The 16,062-nt window shown below is 41.2% G+C and overlaps 1 protein-coding gene across 11 annotated transcripts in view; it reads left to right on the top strand.

Moving 5' to 3' along the window:
* The window catches only part of mef2d (myocyte enhancer factor 2d), an 80,364-nt gene that overhangs the window by 27,672 nt on the left and 36,630 nt on the right, over positions 1-16,062 (top strand). For 4 of the 11 annotated variants that reach the window (XM_083891428.1, XM_083891427.1, XM_083891429.1 and 1 more), the window contains exons 4-5: positions 8,903-9,037; positions 9,145-9,282. In XM_083891428.1, coding sequence (XP_083747554.1) covers positions 8,903-9,037; positions 9,145-9,282 — 273 coding nt within the window. The remainder of the gene's footprint in view (positions 1-8,902; positions 9,038-9,144; positions 9,283-16,062) is intronic. The other 7 variants (XM_083891426.1, XM_083891434.1, XM_083891433.1 and 4 more) reach the window with 2 other exon arrangements.

Below are 16,062 nucleotides of genomic sequence, written 5' to 3'. Positions count from 1 at the left end.
TTATATATGATCGTTTGACAGGCTAATCCCCTTAATAGACTACTAATACTGCATCATGTACGCACCATCGTTCCTTGTGACCTTTGATTTGCTTCATCGTATAAAGACACTCAAACATTTATAATACTGAGCTTTTTTTTCATTTCTTTTTTCACGTCACATCCAGCGTTTAATGACCACATGTAATGAGGAAGAAATCAGATTAAGAGGTCCTAAAATAATCTGTTGTCACACGTGGTGCTGTATCACTGGTTGAGTACAGGGATGAGGGAGGGCGGGCATAATTGGATAGTCACAAAATGTGCCCGTTTGGTGCTCCTTCCTCTGTGAGTGTCTCCAAGCCAAGTGCTTCTGAGTATGAATTATGAAGTGTGGATTTAGTCACACACACACACACACACACAGACACACACACACACACACACACACACACACACACACACACACACACACACACACACACACACGTGCTTTCTCCACATACTGTTCTTGTGTGTGTCAATGTCCCTTGCAGCTCTTACTCACTGTGTGTGTGTGTGGACTCGGCATCTAGCACAGAGTTAGACATTCCTTCACTCCTTCCTTCAGAGTGCAAGTCTTTGAGTCACTACATACACACACACACACACAGCATCTCTCTGAGATGCACATGCTGCTGGAAAGAGAGTGTGTTTTTACGCGTGTGTGTGTGTGTGTGTGTGTGTGTGGCCTGCCGCTCCTGCCAGAATGTGTTAATCTGCTCGACTGCAGATTCCAATCAGGGCAGAGGAAGGAAGAGTGCGAGGGGACAGAGGGAACGCAAGCGCGCGGAAAGCTAAAAGAGTGGCGATGAATAACGAAAGAGGAGGAAAGCAACATGGTCAGAGAATGGGGTTGCCCTTTTTTTTTTTTTCTCTCTATCCTTAGAGCGGCTCGAGCTGAGGCAGCCCTCTATAGCGAGCTCAAAGACTTTGGGCACCGCCTCAATCCTCTGTCCTGCTGGGCCACGGCCAGGCAGAACCTCATGTATCACAAAATACCACTTGACGGGATTCGCCCCTCAAGTAACTGATCTGTGAGCTACGGTAACAACCCCCCCCCACACACACAGGCTTCCAACTGAAACTCTGCCACATAAAAACACACAAATGTTTTGTGGAAATTGATCTAAAGATGGATGCTCAGGCTGGAGGTGGTGATGCCTCTTTTCTTCCCTTCTAAAATCTCTGGTATTCTAGAGGTCATACTCTGGGCCAGATGTGGTCCCTGTGCTTAGGTCACCTGACCCCGATACAACAGACTTCTTGAAAATATCTGATACACTAAAATATCTTTAGTGCTTGAACTGCAACCGGTACGGATATGTGCGCCCAAATGCAGAGGTCATTTTGTCTCTTATAAATATTAATTACAGTTGCTCACTGCCTAATGTAATGTAATGTTGCCTTCTCGTGTCGTAGCAGATGTACACTACAGTTCAAAAGTTTGGGGTCACTCAGTCCTTATTGTTAAAGGAAAAGTGTGGTTTTTTTCAATGGATACAACATTAAATGAATCAGAAATACACTCTATGACTTGACTGTGACTTGTTGACTGTTGACATGAGATTCCATGCAGAACAATGAGAGAGTAAAGTTAGAGCAAGAGAGACCAAATGACGACGTGATGTCTGGGAAATGAAAAACCCAAGATCTCTGTCTCGACAAAGAAAATGACAAACACTGACTTTGACCAACACTGGTCCAGATGCAGAGCTTCAGTGCTGCAAATCAATAAAAGCGGACACCATCGTGGGAGAAGTGGCTCTTTAAAAGTTGCCCTCCCATCTTAAGCTGTGTCAGCACATTTTAGTCCTTTTTTAATTTGAGGGAACTGGCGCTGGAAAGTCCTGGAATTTGACGTCAACCAAGGTGTGGGAACCCTGATTTGGATGAACATGATCTGTGTGATTCTCTAAACAGAGTAGATGTTAGTTAGGCTCACAAAGTCGTTTTAAAAAAAAACTATCATATCAAATTAAACACCCAAATTACAGAGGACAACAACACAGACACACAATTTAGCAAAAAAAAAAGTACCAATGATAACAAGAGAAGACGAGAGAGAAAAGGAAGACGACGCTGGGCTTTGTAAGTTTGAAACTCATCATTGTCGTGCAGATCCAGGAGTGATGGAACGATAAACGCTGTCTCAGCGTTCGCTGTCGCACTGGAACGTGGCCTAAATCAAACAGTGGGCTTTGATTGAATTGTCTGTTTCCAGAATGAGTTGAAGACGTGAATAATTTTGTCCGGTGTTGACTTTCACTGTCCAAGACAGAGAGAGAGAGAGAGAGAGAGAGAGAGAGGTTATGATGGGAACAGGTAGAGAGAGAGCGAGAGAGGGCAAATGAGGACACAGAGAATGAGAGAGAGAAAGGGAGAGAGAGGTAGGAAAAAGAATAAAACACAGGAAGAGGATGAGAGGAAATGACCAGGGAGAGAGTCACATATGGAGGCTTTAGAAGAAAAGGCGAGATCATTTTGGATAAACGAGAGGCTTTGCACTTTTTCTGCGAGAGAGCGAGAACTGCAGTGAAGGTGGTGGGCAGCGAGATGAGAGCGCGAGAGAGAGAGCTGGAAACGGAGGGCGGGCGGACACGCAGGTGGGCGAGCGAGCGAGCCAGAGGGGAAGCAAACGAGGGAGGGAGGGAGGTTGAGGAGGGAGTGGGAGGCGGGGCTTGCCAGCAGCTGCAGCCAGTCAGAGGCTGGCGTGATTCTCTGCAGGGTGAATCTTACCCTGGCAACATAATAGAGTGTGTGAGAGTGAGAGAGAGAGAGAGAGAGAGACGGTGGACAGGTGAACAGATGGCTCACTGACTGAGGGACAAGCTGATCGGTGGACTACAGAGTCTGTGTGAGCGTTGTCACAAAATTTTCACTGTGACATTAGAGCAGAGAAACAGCAGGAGAGAGAGAGAGGAAAGATGTCCATATTTGCACTCTTAGAATACTGTATGTGTACATGTGTGTGTGGGTTTCAGGTATTACTCATGTTGTGGGGACTTAAATCTGATTACACAGTCACATGATACGGACTTGTCTTCCTTGTGGGGAAAGACATCGTGTCCCCCTGTAACATAAGTTATAACATTTTAAGGTGATGACATGTTGTATGGCATGTAGCAAAGTAATAAAGTTCTGTGAAGTCATGGAAACCAGACCGTGTGTGTGACATTTTGGCTGGTCCTCACCCAGGCTTTTTGATGGTTAAGACTTGGTTTTAGGCTTAAGGTTAGAATTGGGTTAGGGTAAGGGGCTCGAGATTACATTTTTTCTTCTTCATGAGTGTCCTCACTAGGAATGGTGTGACAAAACGTGTGTTTGCAACTCCAGTAGTATGAGTCCAGGCCTCTACAGTGAAAAGACACTGAACCCTTTGAGTTGCAGTGTGTAAACTTGATGTATGGATGCTTTTTTAAGTTCGTGTCACTTAGTTAAATCTAAACAAAAGGATTTCAAATGCTGGAATCACAAAATATCAGGATTGAACTTGAACCAATCCAGGGTTTCCTCTTTGAAGTGTGGCATGGGGAGCGAGTGGTTTACAATAGCAAAACAAGCGTCTAATGCCAAGAAACAGCAGGAAACCGATTCTTAAAATACTGTAGGCTGCAGTGATTTCCCTGAGACTGAGCTTGCCATGTTCCTGGTGAAGCGGATTATCTGTTAGCACCTCATACAACAAAAGCTGAAATATCCCTTTATGCATATAAAATATGCTTTGTTTGTTGACAGTCCTCACAAATATAGTAATACATGGTGTGTGTGTGTGTGTGTCGTGTGAGCTTGTCCATGTGAACGATGCACCACCATTGTCCCAGTTTGGTTTTCCGGAAACCTTTTATGTCTTTGTGTCCTCTGACAGTCGGGGGCCGGCCGTCCACGCCTCAATCACGTCCTCCGTGCACAGTCAGCAACGTGTAGAAAATGGTTTTATTTTGATATACTGTCTACTTAAGCTGTGTTTCTTTTCTTCTTCGTCTTCTCTTTTTGAGGTCAGAGCACACAGAACACACTGTGCGCTGGATGTTTTGTGTTTTCTGTGAAGTGCAGTCAACAAAGTCTCCTGTGCGTTACATTTGCATTAAGCTGCAGATCCGAGAGTGTTGACTTGTTGTCGTGACCCTTAATGGAACAAATCTGTGTCATAACCAATTTCACCACCATGATAATGATAATAATATAATGGGCTTTCAGATTTAATGAGATTCTTATCAAAGAGGGGCTGGATTTATTCAAATGGAGAGATTCTCCACTGTGACATCCACGTGGCATCATTAGCCTCCTGCCCTCGTCTGATTTTGAGGCTTTAAGGCTAATTCATCCAAAACTAAAAGACGTCTCTCCACCTCCTTGGGGTTCAGTCACGAGCTCTTGCAGGTATGATTTACCACCAGCGCCACTTCCAAGGCTGAATTACACACGAGTTGAATCATCCTCACTTAGCAGTGATTGTGCGCAGGGGGAGTCGTGAAAAATGTGCCCGTGTTTTAATCAGACCAGCACGCCTGTAGTCAAACTGTACACCGCGGGTGGTTGTTAATTAAAGGGAAAATGGGGTTTGTGAAATATTGAAAATGATCTCAGAGTGGTTTTGTTACCTTATGGATAATCTATTCAGGTCTCAGTGTAAAGAAGTCTGTCTTCACCTTAAGCTGGTGAAATGATGACACTTTGGGTTTGAGGCTCTCTGTCCTGAGTTTCTCTCACCACATTAACATGTTCAGACACTTTTTTTTGTTATCTGAAATTCAGTTCAAATTCAAAATAGTGCTGTCAAACGTTAACACGTCAACGGCGTTTAACAGCGTCAACGTTAACGCATGAAGCGTTTCCATGGCGACTGACCAAAAAAAGATGCGCGTGACCTCATGTTTTTGCGTGACTCCGGATTGTTAAAATGAGTCTCTAAAGTAACGCTAAACTTTAAAAACAGAGGCACACATACGCAGTACACAGGTACGCTGGTTATTTGTGGCGCTGCTCTTTTCGTTTAATAAACAGACCGCTCCAGTTTGACTGTAGGCGCACTAACCGACGCTAAAAGGAGCTAATGCAGCTAACGGAGCTGACTTGTAAACGGTAAACTAATTCAAACCTTTAACACCTGTTTGAGTTGGAAATATAAAGCCTAGAAGCTCAGCAGACTGTCTCATGTCTGTTCATGTTGTCCACCACTTAATATCAAGTTATAACTATCAGTAAACTAAATTCATGAATACATTTTTATTGTGGACTATAAACTATTTGATATAATAATGGAATATTGTGTTATATTTAAGCTTGGGGATGATTAGTAGGCCTGCAGCTATCTAATATTTTTGTAATTGAGTATCGAGGACGCAAAGCACAAAATTACTATCACTATTAATAATTAATTATGATTATTATTATTATTTTTAAAAATATATATATATTTTTAATTATTTATAAAAAAAAAAAAGATTGCTCGCTTGATAGCTGCAGCCCTAGTAAGCTACATTAAACTCGCTAACATCAATGTTTACGTGAGCATGTGCCAGAAGTGATAGCAACTGGATGTTTTCGGCTCAGATGCTGAATCATTGAGGACGTTAAGCTCACTTACAGTTTAGGCTGTTGTTTTGCTTTTAATAATGACATTTGATGGAGTTGTGGGTGAGTGTATGTTTGTTGTTTTTCATCAGTTGGATAAACATGATTTAGTTTAGAAACCACTCAAAACTTGAGTCTAGAGGAGATGCAGAAGTCTAGTTCTCTCTGAAACTAGATGATTTAATGTTATGTTGAAGTCATTAGTCAATAACCACCACAAATAAAATGTTGCCCTAGCCCTCGACTGTGTCCTTAACTTAAGTCTTATATTTACTCGGGTTTTAATGGAGGCCAAACTAGAGCTAAGCGGGAAGTAAATATCGGCTTTATATGCACAAGGATGTCTGAAATATGCTTCTCAATTAATTCTAATGTAGTCCATGATTTGTAAACAGGCAGCGGTTTGCCAATAAAACTGCATCAGTGTTAGCAATAATGTGTCAAAGTTGTATTTACAGCCTCTCCCCCCCCCCAGAAGCCACACTTGCACTTTCTTTTTGAATTAAGTTTTTATTGAATTGACTTTTAATAAACAAGACAACACACACAGAAACCAACCCCCCAGCAGCTGAACAGAGCAAAGCACGTAGAGATTATGAAATAAGATTCACAGAAATAATAAGTATACAGAAGCAGGACACAACAAAGAATGGGGGAAACAAGAAAATAAAGAAGAAACGTAAAGTTTTATTGGACAAAACATTGTCCTGGTCCTCTGTAGGTTTTTTACATTGAGAGTAGCCATTCATATGTAGCCTTGTCCACACGGAAAAAGAACTTTCATCGTACAATCTTGTCTATTTTCTGGTGCGGTTAACGTTAACGCATGATGGATGCGTTTCCATGGCGATTGACGCCTGTGACGTCATGTTTACGTGTCGCGGCACCGGAGTCCAGGCACCGTTTACCAGTTAGCTCTTTTAGCTGCGTTATCTCCTTTAGCAGTGGAACTGGAGCTGTCTGTTTATTAAACGAAAAGCGCAGCGCTACAAATAACCAGTGTACCTGTGTACTGCGTACATGTGTGCCTCTGTTTTTAAAGTTTAGCGTTACTTTAGAGACTCATTTTAACAATCCGGAGTCACGTAAAAACAGGAGGTCACGCGCGTCTTTTTCCGGTCAGTCGGCATGGAAGCGTGTCATAACTGGCATTAATGCGCCCAGCACTACTATTTTCATTCTTAAAAAGTTTTCCGTATGTCCCAAGACTTGTCTTCCTACTCTAGAAACCCTTCAAAAAAATCGCTAAACGCTCTACAATTTATGCCAGGCCTGTATGTGGCACTGTAACACTGCCACGGAAGTATATCTAACATCAAGAAGAAGACACTTCTGCTTCTGTGTGGATAAAAAGCCAATGTGATACTAAACCTCTGCAGTTTTCTTCTGAACTTGTGCTCCCGTGTACGGCCATGTCGCCTCAGATGTGTTTGAGGCGGAATCATCCGCTCAAGAAAGTTCAGCAGCAGTGAGTTTCTCTCGTCTGCAGGTAGATAATCAAGGACACGGGGACCAAACAGTCATCAATATTTCATCTTTTCCCTGAAGAACAGCCTGTAACTTTTTATGGGGCAGAGTATTAAAACTCTCCTGCTACCAGAGGGTGACATTTTGGTGGAAGAGGCTTTGATCCAACTGCACTCTGGAGCAATCGCAAAGAAGTTTCTGAAGCAGTTTGGCGAGACGTGACGATGTTAGAGGCCCGTCCCACTTTGGAGGATAATTGGCCAGATTTTGGGTCCTAATCTGACCCTTTTGACTGTCGTGGGTGCCTTCTGATTTTAGGCTGATTTGAACAGATAATCTGGCATCAGAGTGTTCACGATTTAAAATTATAAGTGTTAAACATTGCGGCGTGAGCAGACCCCGCAGTAACCAATGAGAGTCAGTTAACCGTAACTTGTACAAACCAAATTCTCAGCCATGACTTCCACAACAGCCACTAACTGACCATGCCGACAGTCCGCCTCCATGTTTGTTTATATTCTGAAGTCACGTTTAAATCACGCAAGTTTCGGCGAGAAACCCAAATCTCTGTAAATCGTTCGATTAAGCGGCAAGTCTGTGCTCCTGCTTCTGGACTGGATCGTCGAGTCTGTGCTTTCTCAGGATTGTTACATGATTCGTTTTGTCTGTTGTCTGAAAATCCTCCTCTAGTGTGGGGCAGACTTTAGAGGATCATAGAAACGTCTAAGCAGATTGATGATCAAAAAAAGTAGTCGTTGATTATTAACCGATAACTTGTTGCAGCACCAGTGGCAGCTGTAGTTGGGATCTCAGATACAAGTTGGGTTTTGTGAAATGAATTAGTTGGGAAATGCTGGTTCGGCACAAAAACAACAGGACAACAACAACAGGAAGACAGAAAGACAGACACACTTTTAGCAGAAGATGATTTCTCGTTTCCGCTTTGTTGATAAATTTCAAGGCGAGGGATTTCCTTCTCTTTGCCTCCTTCCAGCCTCAAGCTCCAGCTTTAGTTTAAGATCCATTTTGCAGTGAGGATCTCTCACTCTCTGCCTGGCTTGTGCGGTCAAGTGCCCACCAGGCAAAGCTACTTAAGGGCAAATCTTGTTTAGCAGAATCCTCTCAAAATAAGAGCCTCTCTCTCTCTCTCTCTCTCTCTCTCTCTCTCTCTCTCTCTCTCTCTCTCTCTCTCTCTCTCTCTCTCTCTCTCTCTCTCTCTCTCTCTTCACACTGCTCTTCTTCCTCTCCTCTCTCTCGCTCACACTCTGCAGATTGTGCTAACACTGACACATCCTGACGGGCGTTAGCCGCTGCACCGACACTGCTGCCGCGTGCTTCCCGACTCACCCTTTACCCTTTTGCTCGGTTCAGTGCAAAGATTCACACCAATTACAAACACTGTTGATTAGCCGGTGTGTGCAGAGGCGTGACACCGCGCCGTGTTTTCTGACATGCATGAGTTTATACAGAGTTTGAAAAAGTTTTGCACCCTTTTAGTCCGCGACCTCTTGAAAGCACCTGGTGCACATTCAGTGATAATAACTTGGTATGAACACTGACCTCCCTGATCGATTTAGAATTATCAGAGTTTGAGAGTGGTTTTCTTTTCTTTCTGCTTCTTGAAAATCCTGCTAGAAAATGTTTTTTTGGGTGTACAAAATGTCATCACCAGGGTCAAACTCTTCCATCTGACTGATTCAGTGTAGGAGTCGACTCACCGACTCTGTAGAATCTGTGTGTGTGTGTGTTTGAGAACATGTCTGATCCCTGATTCATGTGCATGAAAAATGAAATGTAAATGTGCCTCCTCCTTCTCCTCTACTCCTCTCTGACCGCTTCAGACGTTGCGAAAGAAAGGCTTTAACGGCTGCAACAGCCCCGAGCCCGACGGCGACGACTCCATCGACCAAAGCCCGCTAAACGAGGACAAGTACCGCAAGACTGAGGATCTGGACAGTCTCTTCAAACGCTACGGCGTGAGTACCATCACATGTTTGTCACTTTATCTAACCCACTCTTTCTTCTTCTCTATCCACCTCTCTCTGTCTTTTTCTTCCTCGTCTGTTGTTCGGGGGAAACGAAGGCTCTGAACAAGAAAGAGCACCGGGACTCTGAGAGCCCAGACCCCGAGGAGCCCTTCTCCCTCACCCCCCGCACTGAGGAGAAATACAAAAAAATTGACGAGGAGTTTGATAAAATGATGCAGAACTATAGGCTGTCAGTGAGTACCCCCCCCCCCCCCCCCATCCATCCCTGTGTAACACCGCCCCTCGTCCTCCTCATGTTGGTTCCCTGCTGCTACCAGACAACCTGATGGCGGCCTGATTACTCACAGAGCACTCGCCTTCACTCTCCCTCACTCCTTCACCTCTTACCCACCACCCCCCCCCACTATCTCCTCAGAGGATATGTGACTTGAGTTAGGGGAGGGGAGGGGCCGAGAAGCCACGCTGAAGGACAAGAGGGCAAAAAAGTTTGGTCCATAAAAGGTCATAAAATGATGAATCATGACTGAATTAGTCTGAGTAATATCTGCCGTTACCCAAGTCGTTTGAGCTTGATCTATAAAATAAGGGAAAAAATATATAATATTTGTAAATAAGCAGCTGTTTTCTAACAACTCATGTGTCAAAGTTGTATTTACAGCTGCTTCTGCTCTTAAAAAATAGAAGAAAAAAAATTGTCAGGAAATGGCCAAAAAATGCTTCTTTTTGTTGTTGTCCAAAACCTTTAAAATAATGTCATTTATTTAAAATGACAGTATCCGCGAATGCCTGTTTTATTTTATCCACAAAACCAAAAATATTCACTTTTGAGAAGCTAAAATCACAGAATCAAACTCTGCAGCTGATTAATCAACGATCAAAAAAAGTGTTGAGATCGGTTCTATATTCACACTTAAATTGTGTACTTAATTTATTGCCTCTTTTTATTTTTTTAAACTCATGTTTTAACAGAGTCCTGTGTCTGGCAGACATCGTATCAAGTTCTTATTAAAAAAGAGAGACTTATAGTCTTAAGGAAGGCACATAAAATATTAATAAAACGTCTTCTTTGCAGATGTTCAACTTTGTGGGAGTAAAAAAAAAAAAAAAGTCGTTAGAAAAGGCTGTTTAAGACCTTTTAGTCATCACAATGAAGTGCATCCTCAGGAGAATTAAAGCTTTAATACTTTGTTTCTGATGCCGCTGCAAGTTCATTTATAAACAAGAGAGGCAGAGTTAAGTAGGTCTTTAGCTCGCACAAAAGTTGGCATAGCAACTGCTTTTGCAAAGGGGAAATGATGCTTTATGAGAATAATCAACACATGTAGAGGATGCCTTTAAGCAGTCGGATAACTTGTTACCCGTTGTGTAACAACGAGCAACACTGGAGTAACGCGAGTGCAATTGAATTAGATCTGTGTGCACCAGCGCTGCTGCTGACCTCCAGCACAGGTAACGCAGCAGCTCACGCTATGACCGAGGTGAGTGCTGCCTCCTCTCACATCATCCCGGTTCTGCCTCCTGACTGGCGTCCAGCCAAAGCCCTTTTACCGCTGCACTCCTGTGCCAATTTCCCCATGATTCATTTTTTCCCCCTCCATGCTCAATAATGCCATTAATGTCACTTTAATGAGCAGCACTCGATTTACTGCCTGCCGCCTTTTCGGATTGGTCACCAGGGATGGGACAGTCACATTGAGGCGCTGCAGGAGAGTCAGACTCCTCGCATTTTAACACGTGTGGTTATGCCTTAAAGGAAAAGTTGGGGCTTTTTTCCCCCTCCCTCTGTTTATGGTGTTTTTCTATTTTAATAGTTAGTCATATGTCACTTTATGACATTAATTAGGGGACACAGTCGGAGAACACAGGCCTGTTTTTGGCCTTTCACCAACAACTGCTTTGCCCATGGGACACAAGCTCGATGTAGAACTTCATAACAAACTGCAAGTGCGATAAAAAGGTGAACTTTCACAATATGTTAGTGTTGTAACAGTATAGGACTAACAAAAAAACAAAAACTCTCTCCTCATATTAGTATGTTTACACGACATGAAGGAAAAAATGAATGAAATGTCTAAGTTCATTTCAAACCAGACTTTTAAAATATATGTAAATGTGTTTTTCTGAGCAAAGTTGTAATGAACTAAATCCAATTTCCGTGGCTTCGACCATGAAATAACACGAGAAGTCAGTCTACAGAAGAATGAGACAAAAACATGGCAAAACAGACAAGAGAACTGAATATTTTTTTTAATTCATGTTACGATAGGAAGACTTTCGAATGGCACAGGACGTGCTAACAGTTAGCAACAAGCAAAACTGGAAAGCTAAACGGGAAACCACTGAATACTAACAAGGTGAAATGGGGTTGTATCGCCCCCTAGTGTAGTGGAGGCGGACACACTTTATTCCATAACTGGATTCCATGCTAATTCTTCTATACTGGGACAAGGACAGTTAGTTAGCATAGTTGAGGCACAGCTGAAGCTTGAGTCGTAGCAATTGAGCACACAATTTCTTAGCTAGTTCAGGCAATATCTGTATCTGCAGCTGAAGTTAATTAGTTAATGAATTAGTTTGCTCGGCCTTACTTGTGTATTAAGGCAGTTACTACTGCACAACTAGCTGAGCAACGACAAACCAACACAAGCAGATTTTCACAACATTGTCTTTTTAGGCTTTTGGTTTTGTTAGCAAGTCGTTAAATTGCATAACGGGCGCTTCAAATTTAGACTCATCATTGTTTTTATCATTTATTAATTGTAATTGAAGATTGATGATTATTGGCCTGTTCAACTGTCATTTATAGAAATCTCTTCTAAACAGAGACCTGGACAAGACAGCACATACAACAGTTTAAAAAGAGATTATTTTTAAAACAGACATCAGTCATTGAAGGGTACAAAAACATTTTAATAACAAGAAAAAGCACACATTTTTCTCTTCCCTCAGCTTTTAACCAACAAAATACAACAATACTATAAAAATACATGAAAAACAGTAGTTAGAAATGCTGACTCAGCATTCCCAAGTAATATATAAATAAATAAATGATGCGTGGGTGGAAAAAAAAGTGGACTTTAAACTTTTTTTGCACTGTCCTTTCCATGTAATCACTTCTGTGACTGTCAGTCTCTCTGCTGCTGTGTGAGCGCTGAGCTAAAATAATAACAACAAAAAAAAGAAAGAAGCTCGGCTCAGAAAAAGAAGAGAATTCAATCTTCTTGGCGCTCATGCCGTCTTTATCCACCCCACCCACCACCACCACCACCCCACTGCCCCCCTACGTCCCTGGGGCCAGACGACTGCCTGCTTCACCCCACGTTTCATAGGGAAATAGTCAAATGAAGCATACAGCTCCACACACACACACACACACACACACACATACACAACACTCCTCCCAACGGCATCATAATCCCCAGCATGACATCTAGGGGCCGGGATATACAAGCTTAATCCTACTTGTACTGAAATACCTCCTGAGGTAGGGAGAGAGTGGTAAGGGAGGACAGCAGGACGCGAGAGGAGCCCCGAGCTCCTGGATCTCTCCCTCTTCGTCTGGGTCAAAGAGAAATATTTTGTACTGGAGGGAGTTTTTGGGTTTGATTTTAAATTTTGGGTTAGAGGATTATGATTTTCCTCCTTTAACAATGACCTGTGCGTCTCCTGCAGAGGCTCTCTATGACTAAATAAATAAAAACACAGCATTACTAATAACCCTTGCTTGAGCTGCACATCAAATATAGTTGTTGTTCTTTTTTTTTTGCTGTTTTTGGCTTTCATTATTAAATATTAATTAGCCTTTGCATTTTGTCTGCAGCATATAATTTCACTATAAATAATACATTTTTAACTTTGAATTCCCACTGCTTTTATGTGTTAATGCACTGATTAACAACTGATTAAAATAAATTAATAAATAAAACTAAAAAAACATAATGTAATGTTTTATTTACTACGGGCCTGTCAAGAAACTTACCAATGATGGCTGCAACGATTATTCTTTTCGCCTACTTTGATAATCCTTTTTTTTTTTTTCAATAATTAAAGCACGTTTTCAGATTTTTTTTTCTGTAGTTCTTAAAACAACAAAACAAATAAATCATTAAAACTGAATAATTTTGGTTTGGTACAGCTAACCCTGATGAACATTTTCTGACATTTACGGAGCATTCGATTTATCGAGAAAACAATCAACACACTAATTGAATATGAAAAATGAATGATAGTTGCAGACCTCTTACCAATACAACCTTAGAAATCACCGTATAAATACAGCAAATGTTCAATAATGGCACCATAAAACCAAAATCCTTGCCGCAGGTATTTTTCAAAAGAACCTTTATTTATTCATGAAAGATGTTCAAAAAGTCAAAAGCACATGAAATGAAATTAGCCTGGTTCTTTTCCTCACAAGTAATGTGAGCGAACACAACAAATTAAATGTTATATTTATCTCTTCATTTGGCTTTGAATGTCTTCTGTGAGGAGACTGAAAAACACCAGCACATGAATAATGTTTTCATCAGTCAACATGAACATTAACCTGAGAAGAGTGTGATGCTGCGTCGCTCAGCCCGGGTGACCGCGACGCCCGTGCACTGTGTGTGTGTGTGTGTGTTCAGGAACACATGTTGTCGTTTCACACCATGGAAAGCGTTGGAAATATGAACCTTCCTGTTAATAATGTGTGTCTGAAGGTGTGGATTTAAAAAAAAAAAAGCGAATTAGACTCCGATTTCAGAGAAGAGGCAAGCAAACAGAGTTATTTCACAGATGTTTTTTGGACTGGTGCTATTGCTTTAAGATGAGACTGAAAAACTGATCTGTGAAACTTGCTAACTTTAGTGTAAAATAAGTTATATTATATTTGTAGGTCGAAAACTAACGATTATTTCGATTTATCTGACAATTGCTTCCTGGATTGTTCGGTTTGAAAAATGTTGAAAAATATATAAAAATGTTGATCAAACCTGGAAATGATAATGTTCTCGAATGTTTCGTTTTGTCCACAAACCAAAAAGATTCAGTTTTAGGGTTTATTTTCATAATCGATTAATCTGTAGATTATTTTCTCGATTAATCCAGTATTGTTTGGTCCATAAAATGTCAGAAAATGTCGTTTTCAAATGTCTTTTCAAACTATTCTGTTTTAATGATTTCTATGTTATACGGAGCAAAGAAACCAGGAAATATTCACATTTAAGAAGCAAAAAAAAAAAATCGGAGAATTTGTTTTAATTCCTTAAAAACACTAAAACCGATTAATCGATTGTCAAAATAGTTGACGATTAATTCAATAATCGATAAATAATCCACTAACTGTTTCAGCCCTATTTAGTTTTAATGATTTCTTTGTTAATATGGAGTAAAGAAACCACAAAATAGAGCTTGTTTTAATCATCAAAACCCCCCAAAAAACTTCAACTAATTAAGAGCAATTTAGTAATTGATAAATATTTGATTAATGGAATAGTCGTTGCAGCTCTAAATATTTCGCGTCACTAACTGAAGTCGCATTTTCAATTTTTTAAGCTTTTTTTTTCACAATTGAGAAAGCACCTCCTCCAAATTATTGGTCATTTGGCTTCAAAGTTCAAACCAATATGTTCCCACATATTAGGCTCTGCAACTTATACGCAATATAAAACACCTTGAAATGTATCAGTCTGTCGCTTAAGCTCCACTTATATTTTATTAGACTATAAAAGAAGGAGCACAGGCAGATGAATTCAGTGTCAGTCAAACAAACAATGGTGGTAAATGAAGTGGTAATCCTGATGGAAATGTGATAAATCTGCTTTTATTCAGCAGTACTTTTTTTATGGAAAAGTGGGCAAAAACAACAAACGTGAGATGATGACAGATCAGACGATCATGTGATAATGATCGTCTGCACAGCCAACACCTGACGCTGAAGTGTTCCCATTCACCGCGGCCTGCAGATGTGAGGCAAAACAAAAACTTTTCAATGCTTCAAGGACTAGAGAGAGAGAGAGAGAGAAAACCAGGACATGAGCTGAATATCGTCTCATTTACCTGAGCATTCAGAGATAAACAACCTTGTCAAGTGGTTCCTCTGAGCGTCTTCACACAGAAGAGTCCTCGAGCTTCCTCTAGTCAAGCTGCGAGTCAATGAGTATCTGGTTATTGATTTATTTTCAATGGTTCCTTTCCTCAAAGATGACCGGCGTCAAATTAACCCTGCTGTCTGTGATTAGCGCCGTCGCCCATGAACGGAGCAGGAGTGTAATTTGCCGGATTGATGCTCAGCGGAGCGGAGTGAAGAGAGCAGGTCGACAAGGCGTTTCAAATTGTCACTGAGAGAAGAAGAAGAAGAGGTCGTGTAGTTATGTCACCGATCACCTAGCAACCACGGCGGTGGGCGCCATCATGGAAAAAAATGTAGATATGAAGTTCACCAAAATAGAGTTATGCAATCATTAAAAAAACCTGTATTTTTTACATCGAATTGTATAATATTTTGACATATTTGATTTGTACAGTTTTGAATATATCTTAATTTAACAACCATTATAACGAAATAAAGAGCTTGTCCAGTGAGAAAACTTAAAAAATAAAACAAATAATCACGTTGCCCTGGGTTATAGTTTCAGGACTAGAAACCTGATTCATCAAGTTAACTAGTAGTTGAACTCTGACTGAAGGAAATGTGCAGGTTTTTCATTAATATCGCCCGATACATCATTAGTCACCGTGTCGCCACAGCAACGGCAGAGAAAACAGTCTCGCCCTTTGATCGCGCTGCGTGATTCTCAACAGCCGACGTTGATTTTCTTTCAAGGGGGAAAAAAAAATTGCTGATGAGAGATAAAAATATAACAAACAAATAAATAAATAAATAAAGGCACCTTATGATGAGACTTAAAGCCTTAGCAAAGCTGCAGTCACCGATGGTGGCTTAAGTGACATTACCATTTCTTATTGTAACATCCTTAAACTCACAATTCCTGTCTCTCATGAGTCGAAACAATAAGTGAGTGTGTTTGCGC

This window comes from Microchirus variegatus (assembly GCF_963457635.1).
Source record: "Microchirus variegatus genome assembly, chromosome: 1".
Lineage (NCBI taxonomy): Eukaryota > Metazoa > Chordata > Actinopteri > Pleuronectiformes > Soleidae > Microchirus > Microchirus variegatus.
This window is presented reverse-complemented; position numbering and strand designations above follow the sequence as displayed.